Below are 24,689 nucleotides of genomic sequence, written 5' to 3'. Positions count from 1 at the left end.
AGGCAGTGGTCTCCTGTCCTCTGCGTTGCTGAGTTCCCTGAAAGCCAACACAAGGGGCACTGTCTCCAATGCTTCAGCTGTGTGGAGGGAAAGATGAGACTTTGAAGGCCCCCAGGAGACATGCTTGAGTTAAATCTTAGGGCAGGCATCCCTGTTCAGTTGGTGCTTATCTGAAGGTTCCACCGTGTCCATTCTGTGGTCTCCAGGGAACAGAAGGCCTGTGGTGGTTGACTGGCAAGAGCTTCCCCTCTTCAGAAAGGCCTTCCCTGGCTCCCCCACCTCTAGTCACGCTTAACACTTTATGATTTCCAGTTTGTTCTGCATCCATTGTCGTCTTTGCCCCCGCTGACTGGGGTCCCTGTGAGGGCACCCCCTGTCCTGCTCCTCTGCAGTCCTGCCCACCACCTATGCCAGGCTCTCAGGAGTTGGCTTGGCTGCTTCCACTGCAGGGCTTGCTGAAGAAGCACGAAGCCTTCGAGACGGACTTCACTGTCCACAAGGACCGGGTGAATGACGTCTGCACTAACGGACAAGACCTGGTTAAGAAGGTGAGCCTGGCCCATGGGTCCGACGAGCCTCTTTCCCCAATAGCAGCTCCATCCCTGTATTCTGTGATTAACTGGATGTCCCTCTTTCTTTTTCTGCTAATATCTGTTTATTTGGCTTTGCTGGGTCTCAGTGGCGGCGTTCAGGCTCTTAGTTGCAGCATATGGGATGTGGTCCCCTGACCAGGGGGCCCCCTGCATTGGGAGCTTAGTCTTAGCCACTGGACCACCAGGGAAATCCCCTCCTCTTCTAAAGTCAGCAAGTAAAGCTGACTCTGCAGCACTTGAATTTTTCTGCCTTAATTAGGCAAAATAGTAGCCCTGCTGGTCCTTCTGGAACACTGGCGTTGCCATGGGGCTGCTCTTCTAGTTTCTTCTCCAGGAATTCAGCTCTTTATAGAGGTGGCAGAACACACAGGTCGTCACCCCTAAAGTCCCCACCAGAGATGGACCCAGCTGACACCTCTGGGTTGGACCCCCCCACCCCCAGACTCTCTCCTTGTGCAGAGCCACCCACAAAGTCAAATGGCACCTGTTGAATTGGTGTACATTGAGGGTAAAACCCAGCTGCTCTCCAGGACATTAGACAAACGCATCTGTTAAAACTCAAAAGTTCATTGCATTCAAACAGCCTTTAGGGTGAAAGCAAAAAATAAGCGAGACACGTCTTGGTACTTTCTCAGCAGCAGTGAAGTGAGGTCACTCCCAGGTTGAAATCCAGGCTAAATGCAGTGCCCTCAATCTGTCATGAGCTCCACAAGACAGATGACTTCTACCAACTCTGATTTCCTGTCTCAAACACATAATGAGTGATTAAGATTCCTCATCACAGAATTTGCCCTGGCGATCAGATTAGAGGTTTGCTCCTGGTGTTTGCTCCACAGGTGGTAACAGTGTAGTTAAAATCCATGTTTGCTGAGGAGCTTTACTACTTTCTTGCCCTCATGGGCAAATAACCTGATAGAGGCTAATCTCAGATACAGACCAGTGTCCACAAAGACGAGGCGCGTGCAGGACTCGCCACACTCATGCGCCCGCGCAGCGTTCTCTGTCCTGTAAGCCTGTGAGACGGCGCTCTCCACTGTTCTTTGATCTCCTGGCAAAGAGCCTGGTGCACTGTTTCCAACAACAGTCTTCATTTGCTCTTTTTAAATCTTAGGCTGACTTAACAGTTTGTGTTTTCACATACAGTTCTACCCAAGACTGAATCAAAGTGATTGGAGCTTAATACTTTTTAATATCCGCAGTGTGAAAATATTGTTCTGAGACATTGTTTTTATGGGATACACATAGTAGCCAGTAAGTCATAATTGTTTTTTTGCTATCAAAAATAATATGAGTGAGTACCTCACTGTGACCAAACATTTTATCACATTCCACATTATTACTTGCAGGAGTGGCATTGCTAGTGCTCATCTCTGTGAGACTCTTACTCTGTTCTCAGAAAGCCTCTGTGCATCCTTGGGGCGGGGGGCAGAGGGGGCGCGGCGCATCTCAGCAGCTGCGAGCCCGCCGGGCAGCGGGAGGTACAGATCAGGTAACCACGGCGGAGGCAAGACTGACGGCGGCTGCCTTCTCCTCGTCCTAGAACAATCACCATGAGGAGAACATCTCTTCCAAGATGAAGGGCTTGAACGGGAAAGTGTCAGACTTGGAAAAGGCTGCCTCCCAGAGGAAGGCAAAGCTCGACGAGAACTCGGCCTTCCTCCAGTTCAACTGGAAGGCCGATGTGGTGGAGTCCTGGATTGGTAAGCGTGGCCTCGGTGCCACCGGAGTCTCATCCCCTCCTGGGCAGATGGTTTTCTTCTGTGGAGAAGAAACTGGCGGGATGAGGGCATACCAGAGACCCTCTCCACTGGGCAGACCACTAGTAACAGCAGAGACAAGGTCCTGAGGCAGAGTGCCAGGCCTCAGCGATGCCCCTTCCAGTGTGGGGGTTAACCACACCAAGGTCCTGGGCGTCAGAGCACAAGGGCCACACCAGCAGGACCAGCCTGCATCAGCACTGCCCCCTGAGCTACACAGGCCCAGAGTATGTGTGGTCCAGCCTCCCAGCAAGGGCACCTACACTGATCTCAGGACCCACGTGACCCTCGTAATGGCTGTCTCATAAGTAGCAACTGAACCACACCCAGCACAGGCTGGAGGAGGGACCTCTTCATCAGGGACGTAGAGGAGAGGGGCCTGGATGCAGGAAGGAGCCAGCTCAGGTGTGTTCAGAGACTGCTGTCAGTGGTACTGGAATTTAAATGTAAGCAAGACAGTAGGTGCTTGGGTGTTCTTGTCTTTTGGTTTGTTGTTGTTGTTAATTTATTTCTTAAATTGAGATAGGGTAGTTGATTACTCTTGCTTGGTTTTCCAGGTGAAAAGGAGAACAGCTTGAAGACAGATGATTATGGTCGAGATCTGTCTTCTGTCCAAACTCTCCTCACCAAACAGGTCAGTCACAGCTATTTGACTGATGATTGGATTTTACTCACATAGTATTCTCTGGTGGGTGAATGACAATCAGCATGTTTTTTTGACTGTATTATGTTAGGCCCTGGGGATGATTGTTGAGAGACAGGCCTGGTCCTCAGGACGCTCTCAGACGAGGCCCCTGAGCTGCAGCCTGTTGGGTGCTAACAGGGCTGAGCACCGCAGGGTGTGGGTCTCACCCAAGTGGTATCTGCCTCGGTTTCCAGCAGGCAAGGGTTGATGGGAGCATCTCCCCAGAGGAGGCAACATCTAAGCTAGATCACGGAAGGTGAATTGAAGTGGTCAAGAGAGAGCCAGGTGGGCATTCTTGGCAGAGGTAGTAGGGCGAGTCCGCCCTTGTGCATCAGCCCCAGGCTAAAAGCGGGGATGAGGAGGAGCTGCCACAGGACTTGTGGTTTGAGGAGATGCAGAAAAGCGGCCAGGTTTGACCCAGTGTCAGGGGAAGGTGGGGACTTGAGGCTGCCATCCTAGCCGGGGCGCTGGACAGACCGCAGTCATCTCTCGCCCCAACGCAGTCCCTGCCTTCTCGCCCCTCCTTCCAGGAAACCTTCGATGCTGGCCTGCAGGCCTTCCAGCAGGAGGGCATCGCCAACATCACTGCCCTCAAAGATCAGCTGCTGGCCGCCAAGCACATTCAGTCCAAGGCCATCGAGGCCCGCCACGCTGCCCTCATGAAGAGATGGAGCCAGCTCCTGGCCAATTCGGCCACCCGGAAGAAGAAGCTGCTGGAGGCACAGAGTCACTTCCGCAAGGTAAGCGCGGCCCCGGCCAGCTCTGCACACGTGGACGGCAAACCCAGCTCTGCTCGGGGGCATGGGATCAACATAAACCAGCCAGGTGGGGCCCTTGTCTTCATGAGGCTGCTGCTCTGGAAGCACCTGGGACACTGAGCTTGCACATCCCAGAAAGGGGAACACGGGAGAAAGATGGAGGCCCCTCAGCAGTGGGAGAAGGGAGGCAGAGCGGCCCGCGAGCAAGCCCGATGCCCTGGGAAGGAGCCCCGCCTTCCTGGGCCCCACACCGCTGCCCGCCCACTCGCCCACCAAGGATGGTCCCTACGGCCCCACTCGGCACCTGCAGCTGTGCTCACTCAGTCACCTCTGCCTTCAGGTGGAGGATCTCTTCCTGACCTTTGCCAAAAAGGCTTCAGCCTTCAACAGCTGGTTTGAAAATGCAGAGGAGGACTTAACAGACCCAGTGCGCTGCAACTCCCTGGAAGAGATCAAGGCCTTGAGAGAGGCCCACGACGCCTTCCGCTCCTCGCTGAGCTCAGCCCAGGCCGACTTCAACCAGCTGGCTGAGCTGGACCGCCAGATCAAGAGCTTCCGCGTGGCCTCCAACCCCTACACCTGGTTCACCATGGAGGCCCTGGAGGAGACCTGGAGGAACCTTCAGAAGATCATCAAGGTGCTTCCCCGCAGGAGAGCCAGGCCCCGGCAGGAAGCCCTTCCTCCATGAGGAGTGAGGAGTCAGGATGGAGGGCGATTTCCTTTATCACAAGTCACTGTGTGTGGGTCCCCCCGCCCCACCCCAAGTCTGTGGCGTCTTGGGGGATGTGAGCTCTGAATGCCTCCCAGATGCCTTCTGTGCTGTCTTTGGGCTGAGGTTAATAGCTTGTCCTCCCTGGCCTCCCAAGGGCGTGGATCTTGTGTCCACTTTCAGAAAACTACTTCCTGTTTGTATCAGATGCTAAGGCTGGCAATAGCAGAGCCTGGGCCTGTCTGTGAAGGGGCGTGGTGACACGCCTCTGCCTCCTTGTTGTTCAGTCGCTCAGTCGTGTCCGACTCTTTGCGACCCCATGGCCTGCAGCACGCCCAGCCTCCCTGTGCTTCGTCGTCTCCCGGAGTTTGCTCAAATTCCTGCCCATTAGATTGATGATGCTGTCCAACCATCTCATCCTCTGCTTGCCTCCTTGGTCCTTAGGAAAGGGAGCTGGAGCTGCAGAAGGAGCAGCGGCGGCAGGAGGAGAATGACAAGCTGCGCCAGGAGTTCGCCCAGCATGCCAACGCCTTCCACCAGTGGATCCAGGAGACCAGGTGCGGCCCCACTGCTGGGAGCGCGTCCAGCGGTCCAAGTGCCCAGCCCTGGGGCCGGAGGGGTGGGCAGACTGAGGAGTGTTCGCCAGGAAACTGTTCCCGAGACGAGTCGCTGGTCCTGGATTGGGTGGGACTGAGCGCAGCTGCCGCACGGTGACGGAGGTGCAGAGTCGAGTCGGCGTGGTACTGACGATCTCGGTTTTGTCTCTTTCTCTCTCGTGTCTGTCTCTGCCCCTCGCGATCGCTGCTGTCCGGACACCGCCCTGTCTTGTGGCTGCTTGGATCCTGCCTCCACAGAACGTATCTCCTCGATGGGTTAATATTGACTTCCTATTTCTGCGGGCTCGTGGTGTGGTGGTGTCTCATGTGCTTGTTCTCTGCCCTCCGTCCCATCGTGGCCTGGCTTGCAGAGGATCGCGGGATGGGCCTTCCCGTCCCGGGCGGGCTGCACGTTCCCCCGCCTGCCCCTCTCCTGGCACCCACCCACTGCCCCGATGGCCTGTGGTCCGGGAAGGGGAACCACTCCCACGTTCCTGTTCAGGTTCCAAAGGTTCCCTGAGGGAGAGAGACTAGGCCAGAGGCCAGAGCTGAGAGTCCCCCTGCTCGTTCAGCTGTGAGGATTACGCTGGACTTTCTGCCTTTTTGCACCATGTCTGATGGGACCGTATTGAGTCCTGCAGAGGTCAGAGGCATGAGACAGGACGACAGTGTTGAGGGGGCTCGGGCTGGCATGCTGAGTCCCTTGTGCACTGACTCCTGGGGCCTGAGGCTGTCGTTCGCCTTCATAGAAAGTGCAAGGGGCCAGGGTTTCTGAGTGATGGGGGAGAGGGCTTGGGAGGAGCCCTGAGAGGCGTAGGGCCGTCCTGCCCAGTCCCGGGGGGCCTCGTCTCCAGGCCGGGGCCTCTGCCCGGATCAGGCACGTTTGCATTGTCTCCCAGGACCACAGTGGCTTAGACTAGCGTTCCAGAGGCCCAGCAGGCAGGTCCATCAGGTGTTGGAGGAGGCACCAGGAGAAGGTGCTCCCTGATGAGCACCAGTGGAAGGCAGAGCAGGGGGGATTTAGGGACTCCAGGTTCAGCTGGAGCTCATGTGCCGCCCTGATGTCCGCTCTCCCCGCCCAGTGCCCGTGGCTGTGTCTGCTGGTCTTGGTCTTTGTGTCCACAAGGTGCCCTGCTCCCCTTACCGTGTGGCTCCTCCCAGCCCTGTCCCGTCTTGCTCGGTCCCCTCACGACCTGCCCCCTGCAAGGCCGCCTGCCCTCCCAGGCCGACCATCAGCTCGGGTCCCTGCCGGGGCACCAGGTGGCCCTGCCTGTGCACTGCCAGCTTGGGCCTTGTGGTGTGTCTGTCTCGGTATGCTCTCGCCTCCCTTCCTCTGGTGTATTCATTTGGTTTCTTTTCTTTGAATAGCATAGCGTATCGTCGGGTCATTCGTGTCTATCAGTATGAAGTTGGGGATGATCTGTCTGGAAGGTTTTTCTCCTCTTATTTCTCTTCTTACCTCACTGTGGTTTTACCAATGCACTCTTGACTCCCCCAGGCGGCTCTGCTTTCTGACTAACCCACCGCCCGCGGCCGCGTGGGCAGGAGGGGTCTGTCCTCCCACTGCACCAGCGCCCACCCTCCTGCCCCCACGTCCCAGGGGGGGTTGCTTTTCCTGGGGGGACGTGGCGTGCCTGGGAGTCTGACCTGCTGGGGTAGGAGGAAGCCTGGTGCCTTGCCTTGCTAGAGCACTTTGAACTTGGGGCAATTCCAGAGCTAACGCTGGCTCGCTGGGTGTTAAAAGGGTAGGTGGGGGCAAATGTGGGTACAGGGGAGGCCGGGCGCAACCCCATGAAGGACACGTGCACAGTGTGAGTCGTCCCTGCACGTAACCTCGTTTTTTCTGTTCACTGGTGGCCTCTGTGACCTCACACTGTTATGACTGTTATGTCCGGAAGAGGCTCCCCAGAGGCCCCTCGCTCTTCAAAACTTGGCTTTGGAAGGAGCCTCTGGAAGGAGCCTCTGGCGCTGTTTCTCTAGATGACAGAACCTGAACCTGGGGTTTAGTCACAGCCACTCCTCCTTTGGGCAGAATGAGAACAATTTTCAAAACCAATCTGGCCGTGATCTCGGCATCCCAGTTTGCATGTCGAGGGGCCCTCTGACTGCATCCCCGCGTCCCCGTTGCTGTCACTTCCCATGGAACGTGGGTGCTCTCCTTGGGGACCTGAGGAGGCCCCGGGGACCCCTGGGTGGCTATCAGCTCGCTGGCCTCCCCTCCACCCTCAGGCCTCCTGTCAGGTGGCGGGGCGGTGCAGGTGCCCTCCTCCCCTGTGGCCGCAGCCCCCCTCTGTCCTGGGGGAGCTTAGTCGGCTCCTCAGGTGCCCTTCGAGGGCCTGGCTTGGTTCAGGCACCATGTCACAGCCTGGCTGGGCCTGAGGAGCCAGCCACGTGTGAAAGCGTCACGGCTAGGGAGCAGAGAGCAGGCCGGGTGGGGCTCAGCCCACCTCACCTGTGGGTGAATGCCAGCTCGGGCCACAGCCTCCGAGCCCTGAAACTGGAGTAGTGGTACCTGCCCTCCCTGGCTACCAGGGCTGCTGAGAAAAGATAGCCAATAGCAGATAGGTCTTGTTCCCTCAGTAAAAGAAATTCGAGACTGCAGGTCCTTTAATCTGAGGAAAGTTAACTTCACACTTGCGATCAGGTCTCTTGCCTCACTGCGTGTCTGTGTTTAGGTCCTGCATGGTGGAAGAATCTGGGACCCTCGAATCGCAGCTTGAAGCTACCAAAGTAAGTGCCCGTTCTGCCCACTTCTGCCAGCAGGCCTCCTTGGCTGCAGGTCAGGGACGAGGTGGGCTGCTTGGAGGCCCCCCCTTCTCCCTTGCCTTAAAGCAGCCCAGGACCGCCATCACTTTAGAGGCTGCTGCCTGGAGCCCCGCTTGGACAGGAAGAGGCTCGTTGGGCCTTCTATATCCTGTTGCCCTGGCAGGTCAACCTGCTGATCGGTGCCTCTCACACTGAAGCCCCTTCCTTTGTTGAGGCTGTAGGGTTTTAGCTTCATCCAGTCCCTCCTTTCCCCTTGCAGGCAGCCCTACAGGCCTCAGGCTGGGGTGCTGAGACTGAGGAGGGCTGTTGAGGCGTTTGAGCCCAGGGACAGAGGTAAGAACCTCTGACCCACGTGTCTTTGCCCTTCGCCCTGCAGCGCAAACACCAGGAGATTCGAGCCATGAGAAGTCAGCTCAAGAAGATTGAAGACCTGGGGGCGGCCATGGAGGAAGCGCTGATCCTGGACAACAAGTACACGGAGCACAGCACCGTGGGCCTGGCGCAGCAGTGGGACCAGCTCGACCAGCTGGGCATGCGGATGCAGCACAACCTGGAGCAGCAGATCCAGGCCAGGTGCCCGGGGCGGGGGCGGGGCTGGGGGCACATGCCGCCAGCCTCCTGGGCCAGAGGACCCGTCCCTGACCCTGTCCCTCCTTCCAGGAACACGACAGGAGTGACCGAGGAGGCCCTCAAAGAATTCAGCATGATGTTCAAGTGAGTATCCCCGCGCCCTCCCTGCTGGGGAAGGTGGGCTCAGTAGCAGGGCCTCTGGGCTGAGGCGTCGGCTTTCTGCCACAGACACTTCGACAAGGACAAGTCCGGCCGGCTGAATCACCAGGAGTTCAAATCCTGCCTGCGCTCCCTGGGCTATGACCTGCCCATGGTGGAGGAAGGGGAGCCCGACCCTGAGTTCGAGGCCATCTTGGATACTGTGGATCCTAACAGGTGACCGTCAGGGAAGCAGCATAAGCGGCTCTGTCCGAGGCTCCTGCTGTGCCCTCCCTACTCACTACACCTTGCCCCCCACCCCAGGGACGGCCACGTCTCCCTGCAAGAGTACATGGCCTTTATGATCAGCCGTGAGACCGAGAACGTCAAGTCCAGCGAGGAGATTGAGAGCGCCTTCCGGGCCCTGAGCTCCGAAGGGAAGCCTTATGTGACCAAGGAGGAGCTGTACCAGGTCTGGGGCTCTGCTTCTGGGGCCGGGGGGTGGGTGTGTCCTTTGAAAGGCAAAAGCCCAGGCAAGGCTGGCCCCGAGCTTGGGGGCAGAGCTGAGTCTAGAGTCGCAGCCCCCAGTCTTGAGCCTTAGCTGCTGTGTGCAGACCCTTTTACCCCGTTTTCAAGTGAAACTCAGCCCAGGCCAAAGGCTGTTAACAGCAGAGATCCAGAAGCTCGGACACAGATGTTTCTGAAGTCGGGCCCACTGCCCACCGCCCCCCATAGCACAGTTGGCGTGGTGGGTCAGGGCTCGGCTGACGTGCACCTTTCCCTCCAGAACCTGACTCGGGAACAAGCCGACTACTGCGTCTCCCACATGAAGCCCTACGTGGACGGCAAGGGCCGCGAACTCCCCACTGCTTTCGACTACGTCGAGTTCACCCGCTCGCTCTTCGTGAACTGATCCTCTGCTCCTAGGTTAGCCTGGCCCACGCTGCTTGCCCTACCATCACCTTGCTGCATGTCAACTCCTCTCCGTGCTCTTAAGAAAAATACTCCAGACAGTGTTGCTTTCCAGCGTAACCTTAACTTGCTTAGCTTGGTTTAAGATTTAGTAGAAACAGTGCTTCAGTAACCGACTTTAGGTCCAGTTGCCATTGCCACGTTGCTGCAGGGACCCAATTCCTGTCTCAAGGCCGGCTGCCCCATTCCGACTACAGAAAAATCTGAGCAGCCGGCTAGTTCCCCTCTTGTTCGCCCTCCTTCAATTTTGTGTTCATGTAAAAGACAAATAAATGACTTGACTCCCCCAAAAGCTTGTCATGTCGTCTTCATTCAGCTCCCATCAAAAACACACAGCCCAGAGGCAGCCTCCCTGACCTCAACTGGCCACCTCCGAGGCCAGCTGGTCCAGGTGCTCTGTCTCCCGGGCTCCCTGTTCAGTGAACTCACTGCTCAGCTGCCACACCTTTACCGTGCCCTTGGCATCACCAGCAGCCAGGAGTTGAGTCTGCTGGCAGTTGAATTCAAGACAGTAGACAGGGCTTTCGTCCTCGGTTTGCCTGACTGAAACCGCGGGCTTCTGGGAGCTTTTCTGCAGATCAAACAGCTGCACATCACCTTCAGGGAGAGTCGTGGGGTGAGATAGGCCCAGAGCCACAGCCTCTGAGCCTCTTCGGTTCCCGAAGACATGAGAAGGCTGTGACTCAGTTCAGCTCTCCGTCCCACGTGACCTTGCCCACAGCCTCCCCAGCCCACAGTTGCAGGGACACGCTGGGCTCATGTCCCTTCAGTGGAGCGAAGCCCAGGGCCGTGCCTTACCTTCCCCAGAAGCAGCCGCAAACACCAGGGGGCGCACCGGGGACCAGCGCACAGCAAACAGGTACTTGTGGGAGAGCTGCAGAGAGGTCAGGGGCTGGGCCTGCAGCATGGAGTACAGGTGGACGTGGCCGTCCGTCCCTGCGCTCAGGAAGAGATTCCTAGATGGGACACAGGGCAGGCGGCGGGTGAGCGCTGGGGTCCAGGTGTGGCTGGGGCCTTTCTGTCAGACTCCTCATGGGCTACTGGGCTCCGGAAAGTAAGGAGCCGATTCCCTGGAGCCAACCACAGGAGCTCTGGGTACTGGAGCTCAGTGGGGAAGACCCGGGCCCAGGGCAGACTGCAGGCTCTTAGGCAGTTCTGTGTGGGTCCTGGTGGGACTCCCCTGACCTCCCTGTGCCAGAGGCCCTGTGGGCCCTCCCTACCTGTGGAAGGGGGAGCAGCTCACAGAGTAGACGGGGCCACCGTGGGGGGCGAAGGTGAACTGTGCCGGGGCCCGCAGGGGCACAGAGCTGGGCATCCGCGTGACAGCAGCGTCCTCTGCCGTCAGGGAGCACTTGAGTGGGAAGCCGCCTTCTGTGCCCAGCACGAAAAGGCTGGGGTCGAAGCTGGAGAAAGCCACCGCCGTGGCGCCCACCTCAGTCTCCCCACGGGAAGGCTGCGGAGGAAAACAGCAGCAGGGCAGAGCCGGGGGGAGTCTGCTCGGTGGCCCCAAGGAGCCTGGGGCACATGCGTGACTGCTGTGGCCCTCAGGGACTCCCACCTGCCCACCCGCCCCCAAGGCGCACTGGCTCGGGGGGTCCCAAGGCCCAGCGCTGCCTGTGGGCCTATGTCCGGGGTGGCAGCCTCACCCCTTATACCTTCTTCAGCTTCGTGTTCCTGGGGAGCTGCTGTACGGCCAGGGCGAAGCCTGCGCTCAGCTGCAGCCGGCCAGCCCCAACCCCCTGCCAGAGCAGCACCTTCCCGTCAGCGGCCACACTCAGCACCTGGAAGCGGTGGCTGTGTCGGGGCTCCGGGAGCCAGACCACCTGGGCAACCGGAAGAGGAGCCAGGTCACAAAAGGACACCTGCCCCACCTCTCGGCAAGGCCAGCTGTCAGCCTCCACACGACCTTCCCCTTCTCTTCCAGGAGGGAAAGAAAAAGGGAGACTTCTTGCAGAGGCTTGGGAGCCACCTGACCCACCAGGGGGTAGACCCAGAGGGTTCCCAGGTACCCCCAAGTCCCAGCAGAAAACCAGGACGGCAGAGGCTCTATGGAGGCGGCCAGCAGGGCCAGGCCCAGGGGGCTCCCTCTGAGGGCAAGTGTGACTCTGGACCCAAACACTCCAAGAATGCCAGAGGCAGCTGGCCAAGCGCTGACTCCCTGGTGACCCTCCTCCTGGGTGGTGGCCAGTGGGCACCCCTTCCCCTGCTCCATGCTGCGGAGCAGACGCCCGGACGGCAAGGCCTGGCTCTGGAGGTGATTACCTCCCACCCCGCCCGGCGGGCCGCTGCCCTGACCTGGTACACAGGGTCCGTGTGCGTGTCATCCGTCAGGCCCGTGCGCCAGAGCAGTGGGTCCTCGGGGCGGCTTATGTCCCACACCAGCACCTCTCCACTGTACAGTCCACCTGGAGGCCAAGCGGGCATGGGGAGCTGCCCATAGCCAACAGCCTCGCTTTGGGGATGGGCACCCGCCCCATCTCGTCCACTGCGCTAGGACGTGGGGCTGCTTCCTCAAAATGAGTCCTGGTCCCCAGGCCGCCTGCTCTATCCAGCGGTGCCCACCCCGGGAAGCTCCCCCACCACCAGGCTGCTCTCCCCTGCCCGCACCGGCCGTTCCTCCAGCTTCACCTGCCCCCTTTCCCAGCGCGCACATCACTATGGTCAGCGCCCTGAGACTGCCTGCTTCGCCCAGCCTCACATCCTGACCAGGCTGTACCTCCACGTGGCCCGCACCACCCAAGACTCAGCTAAGGACCTGCCTCCTCCTCCTCCTCCACGCCCAGTTACCCCACCCAAGCCCAGGGCTCAGGACCCCCTGTGGTCCCTGCTTCTGGCTGTGACCAGGGGCTGAGGGCCAAATGCAGGGCCTCAGCCATCCGCTACAGGACACGGAGCAGAGACACAGGCCGGGGGGCTCACCTGCCACGTGGGACGGCCGCGTGGGGTGGAAGGCCAGGCACATGGCGGCGCTGGGCACCTCCACCACCGCCGATGGCTGCTGGGGGCTGAGGCCTCGCCGGTCCAAGTTCCAGGCGCACACGAAGGACCTCAGCGTGCTCCAGTCCCCATCATCCAGCCTGCAGGGACACAACCGCATGAGCTCAGCCCGAGGCCTGGGCTCCATCCCAACCTGCGCCACCCCAGCCCACCTTGCTCCTACTGCCTGACCCACCTCACCCCCTGACACAGATGAGTCTCTGTCCCCATCACACACAGACACTGTGCTGGGCACCCAAGTGGCAGAGGCGCCTACATGGCACCCCAAGGTCATGCCTCTCCCCGGAAAAGGGTCTCCAGGAACCAGGGACAGGGCCATACGTGGCAGGGGAGGAAGCTGGGCATGTCTGACACAGCCTGGAAGAGACGAGGCAGGCGCAGGGCTCACAGCCCACTGCTCATAGCTGGGCACTGGGAGAACCTTCCCTGTCTTTTCCTGCCAACCCAAGGCTCGGGCAGCCTTGAGAAGGAAGATTCCCACAAAGGCCAGCTCTGGGCCTACCCCTCTCTGCGCAGACGAGGAGACGGATTCAGACGAGGGTCTCAGGGCGTCCTATCGCTCCCACACACCCCTGTTGCCACTCACCGGCCATAGGCGCAGGCCACCACAGAGCCAGTGGAGTTCCAGGAGACACCAGTCACGTGGAGACCCTGTCCTTGGGCTGGGGGGTAGCTCAGGGTATGTAGGCAGGTCACCTGCAAGAGACAGGCCATCCCCAACTCCGAATCCCAAAGCCACCCAGCAGGGGAGTGAAAGGCAGACACAGGTGTGGGGCTCCCGATTCCGGTCAGGATTCCAGGCCACTGCCCAGCCCAGGGACAGTGTGGAGCCTTCACCCCATCACTGCCCCCAACAGGGTGCTTCCAGAAGGAAGAGCCTTGGGAATTGAGATGGACACCAGGCTCCAGGTCAGAGGTGGACCCTGTACTCATGTCTATTCCACACAAAATATCCAAAGCCTTGGCTTCTGGAGTGGCACAGGGGTGATGGCTGCCCAACAGTGAGAGTATCCTGGATGCCACATGACTACACAGGTGAAAAACAGTCACAGGAGCACGTTTCATGTTAGGTGTATCTCAACACACACTTTTTAAAAAGCTCGGGCGCCCTGTGGCTCAGCCCACAGCTGCCAGCAGCAGCTAACAAGAAGGCCAGCAGTGCTGGCCACAGTGAGGGTCTGGTACACTTTCCAGGGGCTAATCTGCACCACAGGCCGAAACTCCTGCGAAAAGTCTCACCCATCTTGACCTCATAATCCCAAATAGAGAAACCATCCAATGGTAAAAAAAAGTCCAAACTCTGTCAGAAGCTGCACTGTGGGCCTCTGGTGAGAATGCAGAATGTCCAGACACCGTGGAAAACAGCCCAGCGGTTCTGCAAAATGTTGTTACCAGCAATGCCACTCCGAGGGACATGCCCAAGAGGACTGGAAATGAACACGCCAACACGCGCACTTGAACACAAGCGGCCACAGCAGCGTTCACGACAGCCAAAACGTCCAGCGACTGACGGACAAGAGCAGTATATCCCTACCATGGCAAATGATTCAGCCGTAGAAAGGAATGACGTCCCGAAAGACGCTACAACACAAGGACCCTCGACAACACTCTGCTAGGCAGACACAGTTATATAATCAGATGTTATGAGTCCATTACGTGAGATGTCCAAAAAGACAAACCTGAAGACAGAAAGGGGGTGAGCAGCTGCCAGGAGCTGTGGGGGAAATGGGGAGTGGCTGCTAGTGGATATGAATTTTGGTGGGGGAAGTGATGAAAATATTCTAAAATGGATTGTGGCAAAGCTTACATACCTCTGTGCCGTGCGCTCTGTCGCTCAGTTGTGTCCGACTCTTTGTGGCCCCATGGGTGGTAGCCCTCCAGGCTCCTCTGTCCACAGGGGATCTCCAGGCAAGCATACTGGAGTGGGTTGCCATGCCCTCCTCCAGGAGATACTCCCACCCCAGGGATCGAGCCCAGGCCTCCCACACTGCAGGCGAACTCTACCGTCTGAGCCACCAGGGAAGCCCCTACTGGAAATATATTAAAACCCACTTCACACTTTAAATGATTTATATGGGTGAATTATATGGGTTGTAAACTATATCTCAGTAAATTTGTTGGGTTTTTTTCCTTTTTTCAGTTGTGCCACTCGGATCTTAGTTTCCCAACTAGGGGTTGAACCTGTGCCCCCTGCAGTGGAAGCATGGTGTCTTCACCCCTGCACCGCCAGGGGAGTCCTCGGCAAATCTGTCATTTTAAAACAAAGCCACGCGGTGGGGCCAGGAGGCAGAGGGGGCATGAGAAAAACTCTCGGGGTTCTGGTTCCATGAATGTTTGCACTGTGTGAAAATTATGGGCCCGAACACTTGTGATCTGTGCCTGTGTTTATGCACGTTTTAGGAATTCAATAAAAGTTTGTACTAAAAACAAACTATAAGCATTATGTATCAAAACAGCATTTGTAACTGCAATGGTTAGTACACTTTAAAATCTAAAGATGAGAAGGCAGAGGGACAGAAAGATGGGCTGCTCCGTACCTTCACTGGTGGGTGTCTGCCAAGACCCAACACAGCACACCGTGAATTTACCTGCGTGGAAAACCTACCTCAGCAAACCTGACTCCATGAAAGTCTATGGTGAAGCATCGCGCAGCAGTTTAAAAAGGACAAGAGTCTATAACGGAAAGGGATTTCAAAACAGGAAAAATGTATATTTATACACATATTATACATATATAGATAACTGGATATATATATAAAACTGAGCATATATATGTACACGGGCTTCCCTGTTGTCTCATATGGTAAAGAATCTGCCTACAAGGCAGGAGACCCTGGTTTGATCCCTTTTAATTTTTAAAGGGAATGGCTACCCATCCAATATTCTTGCCTGGAGAATTCCATGGACAGAGGAGCCTGGCAGGCTACACTCCATGGGGTCACAAAGAGTCGGATATGACTAAGCAACTAACACTTTCACTACACACACACACACACACACACACACCCACCCACCCCTGAATCACTTCGCTGTACATCTGATGCTATATAATATTAACTATACTTCAATTTTTTTTTTTTGGCCACACCAAATGGCATATGGGATCTTAGTTCCCCTACCTGGGGTCCAACCCACATCCCCTGCAGTGGAAACACAGAGTCTTAACCAGTGGACCACCATGGAAATACCTAACTGTATACTTCACTTTAAAAAAATTATAATAGGGAATTCCTTGGTGCTCCAGTGTTTAGGACCCCACGCTTCCACTGCTGGGGGCCCAGGTTCAATTCCTGGGTGGGGAACTGAGAGCCCACAAGCTATACCACACGGCCAAATAAATGAATAAACTAAAAATGGTAATAAATAAATTAAAAGGACACAGGTGAAGTCTATGTAGCAACCTGACAACATAGAACAGGCTTTGCTTCTGAAGATAAAAGACCCCAGACTGGTCACAGTGCCTCCCCGCTGTCAGCCACACGTGCAAACAAGGGCCAGGGCAGGACAAGGCAAAGAGGCCAAAGGTTCCAGGGGGTGCCCTCCTGGGTGCACTCCGCTAGGTGGCCTCCTCCCCATCTCTAATTCCGAAGTGTTCGGCCAAGTCGTCACTGATTTTCCGACTGTGAAGGCGCAGTGCTTGACTGAGAGCAGCGGCTCAGCCTTTCTGGGGCTACGACAGCCACGGACAGCAGGGACATGTCAAGGCCAACTCCCTGACAGCTGGAGCAGAGACAGAGCAGCCTGATGCCTCAGCCAATGCAGTGACTCCACTGGGGAAATAATCAAGAAATTCATGCAAAGGAAAACCAAAGTGGGAGAGACAGCCTCGCTTTAGCTCTGCCACACAGCAGCAAACCGGCAAAGACTACTCCTCTGCCCCACACTCAAAAAGGAAAGCAACTTCAGGGCCGCGAGAGGCCCATATGCCCCACGGCCACCCGGGGGGTACTGCCTAACCCCCCACCTGCTCACTGCTTCCGGAAGACATGCTTCTAGAAGCGATGCTGTGCTGAGATGTCCACCAACGGGGACCCCAAGAAGGCTGCCTGTCCGCTCAGTGGCACGTCACGCAGGTTCTGGGGTGTCTGGGGCCCCTCCTCTACAGGAACTGGCAGGGAAAGCTCTGCTGAGCGCGAAAGGTTGCGAACAGCCTGGACAGCGTTCTCCACCTGTGTCTAAGATGCTCTTGATGGCAACAGTAGCAGCAGCGCGCTGTGTGTCAGGGTCGAATGGGAAAGGCCTGCGAACCACTGCTCCCACTCGCAGTACATGTTCCGTATTTTTGCAGCGACTGTTTGTTAAAATGAACGTGTAGTGCTTTGTAATCAGAAACGAGTATTTATTTTTCCTGCTTTGCAGATTCAATCGGAGGGTAACTACAAAATTGTGACGGTTTCTGCCATGTATCAATATGAATCAGGCATAGGCATATATACGTCCCCCTTCTCTTTTATTTTTCATTTATTTTTATTTATTTAGCTGCACCAGATCTTAGCTGTGGTATGTGGGATCTAGTTCCCTGATCAGGGATGGAACCTGGCCCCCTGCGTTGGGAGCACGGAGTCTTAGCCACTGGACCACCGGGGAAGTCCCTGTCCTCTCCCTCTTGAACCTCCCTCCCCATCTCACCCCTCTAGGTTGTCACAGAGCACCTCTGGGTTCCCACTGGGTGTCTATTTTACATATGGTAATGTGAACGTTTCAATGTTACTCTCTCAAATCATCCCCCCCCACCCCCCCCACCCCCCGTGTCCCAAAGTCTGTCCTTTATGTCTGCGTCTCGTTTGCTGCCCTGCGAAGAGGATCACCGCACCGTATGTATTTTCTAAAGGGGGAGAAAGTAATATACAGGTGGACCAAACGCACAGAAAGGTAGAAAAGCCTTAACAATGAAGAACAAGCGCTTGGGACTTCCCTGGTGGTCCAGGGGCTAAGCCTCCGTGCTCCCAGTGCAGGGGGTCTGGGTTTGATCCCTGGTCAGGGAACTAGATCCCACATGCTGCGACTAAGACTCAGACACATAGCAAAAAAAAAAAAAACCAAAACCAAAAAACAAAAAACCAACAGCTCACCCTCTTTGAATGCAACTGTAAAAAGGGGCAGCTGAGCCCAGATTTTAATGTTCACGACCTTCTTCTTGCACTCCACTTAAAAATAACAAGTCCACACTTACTTGTGGCCTTGGCAAATGTTTTTCAGAGGGCTTTTGAGGATTTCTCTCAAACAAATACACTCTCCCAAACCTATCAACGATTTGGTGGGAAAAGGACAGCTGTATATCCAAAAACAGACGGAAGAGGAAGGGCGGGAGAGAAGGGCTATGACCTCTGAATACAGAACTACTCATCTCCATTTCTCGAGGAAGAAAACAATGCATAAGAAAAGCCTTCACTGCTCAGTCAGCAGCCTGTCCCCAGGCACCAGCAGGGTGGAGCAGAGGTCAAGGGCCCGCCTTCGTTCAGAGGTTTCCTGATCTCAAGTGGTGGCTCCAACTGGACATTACAGGGTGACTGCTCTGAGCTCTGCCTCGAGACCAGAAAAGGCTTGGCAATGCACAAGTCACTAGAGCGCCAAAGTGAAACCAGGGAGACTGGGACTCAAACTCCAGCTCAGCCAGTTACAGCTGTGTGACTGCAGACAAGTCCCTTAGCCTCTCTGAATCTCATCTATAAAATGGAGATCGAAGGAACTCCCTGGCAGTCCTGCGCTTTCGCTGCCAAGGGCCCCGAGTTAGACTCTTGGTCAGGGAACTAAGATTCTACAGGTTGTTCAGCGTGGACAAAAAATAAATATAAGATGGAGATCAGTAAAGAACTAGCTGTCCAGAAGGATCAATGAGTTGGCACAGAGTGTGCCTGGGGAAACAGAGCTGAGTCATCAAGGAAATAAGACCCAGAGTCAGACTGTCCAGCCTCAAACCCTGCCTCTACTGCCTACTAGCCAGTGAATGGAAATAACAAGGCACCACCAAGGGTAGCAGGGAAGGCCCAGTGACTTCTTAGCTTAATACCTGGCAAAAACTAAGAGCTTGGTGAATGCTGTTATGATTGTTATTGGTGTTCCTATTACTTGGCAGGCAGGGGCTTCCCAGGTGGCATTACTGGTGAAGAACCTGCCTGCCAGTGCAGGAGACGCGGGTTCGATCCCTGGGTAGGGAAGATCCCCTGGAGAAGGGCATGGCCACCGACTCCAGTACTCTTGCCTGGAGAATCCCATGGACAGAGGAGCCTGGCGAGACCATCTACAGGTTCGCAAAGACTCAGACACGACTGAAGCAACTTGGCATGCATGCTGTTATTGGGTGGCACAAAAGAAGGACTTAAGATGAGCTAAAGCCACAACCCAAGGCATCCCAGGCCCGTACCAGCCCATCCCTACCGTCTGCTGCTGCTCGGCCCAGTTCACCTCGAAGCCGTCAAACGCATGGCTCTGCCAATTCTTGTTCAGCTCTCGGGTAACCATGGCCTCCACTTTTCGGAGAAAGGCCGCAAGCCGGGGGCCACTGTACCGAGGCACAGACGGCAGGCTGACCGGCTCGGGGATCTCGGTCTGCACCTCAGCATCCACATGCTTCCGGGCCTGCACGGACGCTTCAGCGGTGGTAATGCTGGCCGTCTGGCAACTTTTCTGGAGAAGGAGATTGAAACGCAGTCACCAGCCAGCTCTCCTCACAGCACCACCTGCCCAGGCACTCACCCGCCCACAGCTGCTGTTTATCCTTGAGCAAAAGGAACACTGCTCACTCTGTCTGCCTGACAACCGTCCCCTTCCTCTAGTAACTAGCCCATCTTCCTGGGGAGGAACCCAACTGGTGTGGTGTGGGTGGAGATGACCCACAGGGAGTAACCCTTTCCAGCCAGAGAAACCCACTCACATGGTGTCAACAGGCAGTGGGAAAACTTCAAGGTCATGAGTAGAAGACAGTCACTTTCTTATTAAAAATATACCTCCTAGGGACTTCCTGGTGATCCAGTGGCTAAGACTCCGCACTTCCAAGGCAGGCGGCCCCGGGTTCAATCCCTGGTCAGGGAACTAGGTCCCACTTGCCTCAGTGAAGAGTTCACATGCCACAAAGACCCAGCACAGCCAGATAAAAAGAAATTAAATATATATATACACCTTCTGTTAACAGATCTCCTTGACTATTGATTATAAAACATACCAATTATTTAGTAATAGCTTTTCAGGAGGAAACTGTATTAAGTGTACACATCAGTTGTGAGACACACCCCTTTTAGTACCTGTTAAAATAGAGGCTGAAGAGATGTGTTCTAAATTGAGGACATACAGAGGCACACGGAGAACAGACAGAGGTCCGGGACACTGTGTGGCTGAAGGCTGAGCCCCCTCACTCCCCTGGGCAGTGACCACCACCAGCTAATATGGAGCACACAGCCCCTCATTTCATCCTCCCAACACACCTGAGGTGCACACCTGACTCCAGAGTGGAAAAGGACCTCAGCGACCACGCTAGACAGGTGGTCTGCCTGAACAAGGTCGCAGAACCACCAGGAGGCTGGGTAAGGGACAACCTGCTGCCCCCTCCCCATCAACAGAGCTTCTGGTTCACTGGTCTAGGATGGGGTCTTTGCTAAAAAAGCCCCCAGGTGATGCCACAGGGCGGGTACTCAGATCCCATCTATATGCTTCCTGCGGCCACACCCCAGGGCCCAGAGTCCATCACCTCTGCCCTCAAGGTGCAGACAGCACTCACGTAGCCCCCTCCACCCCCGCCTTGATCTGAGGACTGGGTCTCACCTGGGGCAGCAGGACACCCCTCTCTCCCTCCCTTGGCCGCAGCCCTCTCCACCAGGGCACCTTCCAAGGTGTCCTGTGATCAAAGGACGCATGCATGTCTGTGGGGAGAAACAAGTTAATCTGGAAAATTAACTCTTTCCTTGGACCCCTTCAACAGTCTTGGAATCTTTACTTTGGCCACGCCAGGCAGGTTGCAGAATCTTAGTTCCCTGACCAGGGATCAAGTCTGCATCCTCTGCAGCGGAAAGGCAGAGTCTTAACCACTGGACCACCAGGGAACTCCCAATACTCTTAGGACTTAAATTAATTAAGAATCCCCTTCAATAAAACTTCCCTGATAGCTCAGTTGGTAAAGAATCCGCTAGCAATGCAGGAGACCCCGGTTCAATCCCTGGGTCAGGAAGATCCCCTGGAGAAGGGATAGGCTACCCACTCCAGTATTCTTGGGCTTCCCTTGTGGCTCGGCCGGTAAAGAATCCGCCCGCAATGTGGTAGACCTGGGTTCAACCCCTGGGTTGGGAAGATCCCCTGGACTAGGGAAAGGCTAGCCACTCCAGTATTCTGGCCTGGGGAATTCCATGGACTGTATAGTCCATGGGGTCACAAAGAGTCAGACACAACTGAGTGACTTTCACACACACACTTCAATAAAACAGCAGAGACTGATTCAAATGAACCCCCTAAGATGAAAGCTTTTATACCTCAAGTATTAGAATCAGTTCTTGGAGCCCTACTGGTTCAAATTATTGGTACAAGAAAATATGCCTCAATCTCATTCTTTAATTTTTAAAAAAAGTAAAAAGTTTGACTGAGTCAGTGGTTCCCAATCTGAACTCTTTTAAAATCTGAATCTTCTGCAAGTAAGAGCTATTTCAAGAATTTTTAAAAGCCAGTGAATGTGAATTACACATTAACCTTCAATAAAGATGAACAGAAATAACTAAAATATCCCCTGCCTTTGCTTTTTTTTTTTTTTTGCCATACCACACAGCATGTGGAACTTCCCTGACCAGGGATCAAACTGTGCCCCCTGCATTGGAAGCAAGGAGTCTTAACCACTGGGGCACTAGGGAAGTCCTGCCTTTGCTTTTTAACTAGAATCTTTTCTATCCAGTATGGTGAAGTGGGAAGTGCTCTGAAGCCAGATCAAATCTGGCTTGAGACCTGCAGACTGCTGGCCTGAGGCAAGAAACTTGTCCTCAAGTTCAGTTCAGTCGCTCAGTCGGGTCCAACTCTTCGCGACCCCATGGACTGCAGCATGCCAGGCTTCCCTGTCCATCACCAACTCCCTGAGCTTGCTCAAACTCATGTCCGTCGAGTCAGGGATGCCATCCAACCGTTTCATCCTCAAGAGTTAATCAAGAGTTAGGACTTTAAGGATTCCCTAGTGTTCCCGTGTTTTTAAGACTCTGAGCTTCTACTGTAGGGGGCTCAGGTTGTGATCCCACATGCTGTGTGGTACAGCCAAGACTTCATGGAAATCTCACCGGTACTGGTGTTGGTGAGGAAATCGTCTTCTGCAGGACCTCTCATCTGTGTGGAAAGCAAAGCCTCAGTTTCCTCTGTGGGAAAAATGCAGCCCCCTTCCAATGCTCATTTTCACTGAGGGAAAGCTAACATCCTTAAAATAATCTGCAAGCCCTAAACTTGATCTGCCTCTCCTTACCCTCTCCGGCCTCACCTGTGACCATCCGTGCCTTCTCATTCCTTTCCAGCCCCACCTGCCTCCTCACACACACCAGCTTTGCTTGGACCGCAGGACCTTTGCGCTCCCCTGGCCGTTCCACCTCAAATAACCTTGACTAACTCTCACTGCTCCAAATCTGCTGGAACATCACCCTCTCAATGAGGGTTCCACCACCCTGCAGACAACCCTTTCACTCCGCAACCCAATCTTTCTAATCCCTCACCCTTTTTCTTTCAGCCATGGCACTATTCACCTCTAACACACTGTATATTTACTTCTTACCTGCACTGTTTTACTTTCTGTCCCCTGCAGACAAGCGCCCCGTATAAGTTCCAGGAGGGAGCTCACCCACTGATGACTGAGGAATCGCCAGGGGCACAGCAGTGCTCAAAGTCCATACACACAGACCCCTCAGGAGCCCTGGCACCCAGAAGCCCTGCCCTCGTTTCAGACAACCTCGTTTGTGTGCTTTGGATTAAACGACGTACTAGAAAACGTGTGTATCTCGACCTTAAGATGCAGTTTGGTCTTTTTTTTTTTTTTTTCTTAAGTAAAAGTTAGGTTTGAAATGCCTAAAAACTGCAGTTCACACAAAATCCTCCAAAACCTGGAGTCTTTAAAAACTCTTTTGGTTGCTACTCAAAGACCAGGGAAATTGAGACGTGAGTACCCCCAAGGGTTCGTTTCTGTGGGTTAAAATATAAAAATAACCTGGCCCAGCTGCCGCGACGTCCCTCGCCCTCCCGCCCGCGTCACCCAGAGGCGCACCCGCGCCCTCACCGTCTCCCCGCGGATGCCCTGGACGCCCCTCCACTGCGAGGGCACGGACGCCACGCCCAGGGTCTCGTCCTGAAGCGGCCCGGGCCGCTCGGGGCCCTCGGTACTCGCACTCCCGCTTGTCGCCAGCGCCTCAGCTCCCGCGCTTCCCGCCAGGCCGAGCTGCCCAGGTTGCGCGCTGGTTGCCATGGAGACGGCTCCGCCGGCGCCACCCCACCCCCAACCGCCCCACCTCGCGCAGACGCAGTCCGCCGCGACCTTCGCCCCCGCGCCCCCAGAGCGGAAGGCTCGGGCGGTGACGCTATCGGCGCCATTTTTCAGCTTGTCAGAGCGCACGCTCCAACACCCGAGAAGAAGAGAGAAATTATTCTTTTCCCTTGATGCGACAATCACTGCCAGTTTTTGGATTCTCCAGCCGCAGAGGGAGCACGCCTGGGGCTTTCGCGGCTACTCTGGGTGGGGAGGGAAGTACGGAAGCCCGGCACCCGTGCCAAGTTCAAAGATGGCGCCGAGCGGCCCGGCGCAAAAGAGAGGGCGGGAGCCAGCGGCCGCAGCGGGCTTTAGAGTTATGGGGCCTGGGAGTGCCGAGCTGGCGGAACAGCCGAGCGCTCCAGGAGAGCCCCAGTTGGCGGCCACCTCGAACCCAAGTGCTCGGTCTCTGAGCCTCGGTTTCTGCCTCAATAGAATGGCGATTTTAAATATCCATATATGGATCCAGAGTGTGCTTGAGAAGGCCCAAATGAAATCGAACGTAGAAAAAAATGCAGTTTAAACCGAAGTTAAAAGACTGGAACAACTACCAATTATTGCGTGTCTACCGTATATGTTGATCTTAATAAATCTTAAAATAACTTTATGAAAAATCAAATGTTATATGTCGCTTGAGGGTGCTGATTGTCCAAAAAAATAATTTTCCCAGCTCACCCATAAAGGCCACATCACATTTGTCTAAGACCCTACAGACCCTTGCTTGGCCCCAAGACCCGGTTCTGAGCTCCTTGGCAAGAATCCTCTGGCCAGGTCCTCTGGGCTGCTTGCTTCTCCCTGAACTCTCAGAGTTAAGGAAACACGCCCAGAGGCTCCTCTGCACCGCCTCACTACTGATGCTCATTAGGACTCAGTTCCAGTCAAGGCCGTGAGGCCCGATTAGATTAGCGACACTGGAAAGACAAAATGCAATAGAAATTTCTTCCTAGAAAGAAAGTAGAACCAGACAAAATTCTCCTTGTAAGGCCCTGTTAACACTAGAAAAGTTTGCAAGCATCACCAAAGATGCAAAACTCATGTTCAAAAAGAAACTCAAGGCTATGAGGGTCAGGAGGCTTGGATATGAAGACTACACACTGCTATGTCCTGTTTTCAGACTTGACACCTCTCTGCACTTTGGTGTCCCAGCTATAAAAATAGATATAATCAAGTTGAAGCTAGTAGAATCTGCTTTATCGCAGTAAGGAAGGAGACTATTTCAAGAAGAGGAGGGTGGGACTTCCCTGATGGTCTAGTGGCGAAGACTCTGTGCCCCCATTACAGGGAACCAGGGTTTGATCCCTGGTCAGGGAACTAGGTTCCACATGCCACAACTACTTGGTGCAGTCGAATAAATAAAATATTTTTAAGAAGAAGTGTGGCCCAAGGTATTAAACACCCCCAAACAACTTCAGTAGAGTAGTGGGAACAAAAACCAGCTTGCAGAGGGTTTAGGAATGGAGAAAGTAGAGAAGGTAATGGACATTATTGGGAAGCTCAACATAGGAAGTAGTTGTGAGTGTAAACTGGTAAAACCTAATTGGAGGATAATTTGACCTTTAAGTGTGCCTCCTCTTTAATCTAGAAATCCTACTTCTGGTAATTTTTCTTGAATTAACAATTACAGATTCACACGGATATTGAAAGCCAAGGATATTCAGCAATTATTCATTCACAGTA

At 55.0% G+C, this 24,689-nt stretch overlaps 2 protein-coding genes across 7 annotated transcripts in view; one reads left to right on the top strand and one right to left on the bottom strand.

Annotated features, from left to right (window-relative positions):
* The window catches only part of SPTAN1 (spectrin alpha, non-erythrocytic 1), a 59,094-nt gene extending 49,276 nt beyond the window's left edge, over positions 1 to 9,818 (top strand). For 4 of the 6 annotated variants that reach the window (XM_068977747.1, XM_068977738.1, XM_068977714.1 and 1 more), the window contains 13 exons: positions 450 to 548; positions 2,134 to 2,293; positions 2,908 to 2,984; positions 3,566 to 3,775; positions 4,134 to 4,430; positions 4,947 to 5,059; positions 5,357 to 5,374; positions 7,774 to 7,828; positions 8,241 to 8,437; positions 8,525 to 8,578; positions 8,663 to 8,809; positions 8,897 to 9,044; positions 9,360 to 9,818. In XM_068977747.1, the coding sequence (XP_068833848.1) occupies positions 450 to 548; positions 2,134 to 2,293; positions 2,908 to 2,984; positions 3,566 to 3,775; positions 4,134 to 4,430; positions 4,947 to 5,059; positions 5,357 to 5,374; positions 7,774 to 7,828; positions 8,241 to 8,437; positions 8,525 to 8,578; positions 8,663 to 8,809; positions 8,897 to 9,044; positions 9,360 to 9,485 (1,701 nt within the window). In that variant the 3' untranslated portion in view covers positions 9,486 to 9,818. Of the gene's footprint in view, positions 1 to 449; positions 549 to 2,133; positions 2,294 to 2,907; positions 2,985 to 3,565; positions 3,776 to 4,133; positions 4,431 to 4,946; positions 5,060 to 5,356; positions 5,375 to 6,466; positions 6,530 to 7,773; positions 7,829 to 8,240; positions 8,438 to 8,524; positions 8,579 to 8,662; positions 8,810 to 8,896; positions 9,045 to 9,359 lie in introns of all 6 variants that reach the window. The other 2 variants (XM_068977706.1, XM_068977730.1) reach the window with 2 other exon arrangements.
* Positions 9,819 to 9,902: 84 nt separating this feature from the next.
* Positions 9,903 to 22,952, bottom strand: DYNC2I2 (dynein 2 intermediate chain 2). The gene is made up of 9 exons (XM_068982158.1): positions 22,767 to 22,952; positions 18,920 to 19,168; positions 13,128 to 13,237; positions 12,464 to 12,621; positions 11,840 to 11,949; positions 11,200 to 11,367; positions 10,765 to 10,997; positions 10,343 to 10,500; positions 9,903 to 10,141 (listed from the first exon to the last, which is right to left on the bottom strand). Exons 1-9 carry the CDS (start codon positions 22,950 to 22,952, stop codon positions 9,903 to 9,905), a joined length of 1,611 nt encoding a protein of 536 aa, XP_068838259.1.
* Positions 22,953 to 24,689: the final 1,737 nt, after the last annotated feature.

This window comes from Capricornis sumatraensis, chromosome 1, assembly GCF_032405125.1.
Source record: "Capricornis sumatraensis isolate serow.1 chromosome 1, serow.2, whole genome shotgun sequence".
NCBI lineage: Eukaryota > Metazoa > Chordata > Mammalia > Artiodactyla > Bovidae > Capricornis > Capricornis sumatraensis.
The sequence above is the reverse complement of the archived record's forward strand: the minus strand, read 5'-3'. Positions and strand labels throughout refer to the sequence as shown.

Excerpts from the sequence above, each read along its gene's own strand:
- DYNC2I2 (XM_068982158.1), bottom strand. The coding sequence starts at position 22,952 with ATGGCAACCAGCGCGCAACCTGGGCAGCTCGGCCTGGCGGGAAGCGCG. Across the intron at positions 11,950-12,463 it reads GCGGCCGTCCCACGTGGCAG|GTGGACTGTACAGTGGAGAG; the intron begins GTGAGCCCCCCG and ends CTTGGCCTCCAG. Across the intron at positions 11,368-11,839 it reads ACACGGACCCTGTGTACCAG|GTGGTCTGGCTCCCGGAGCC; the intron begins GTCAGGGCAGCG and ends CCGGTTGCCCAG.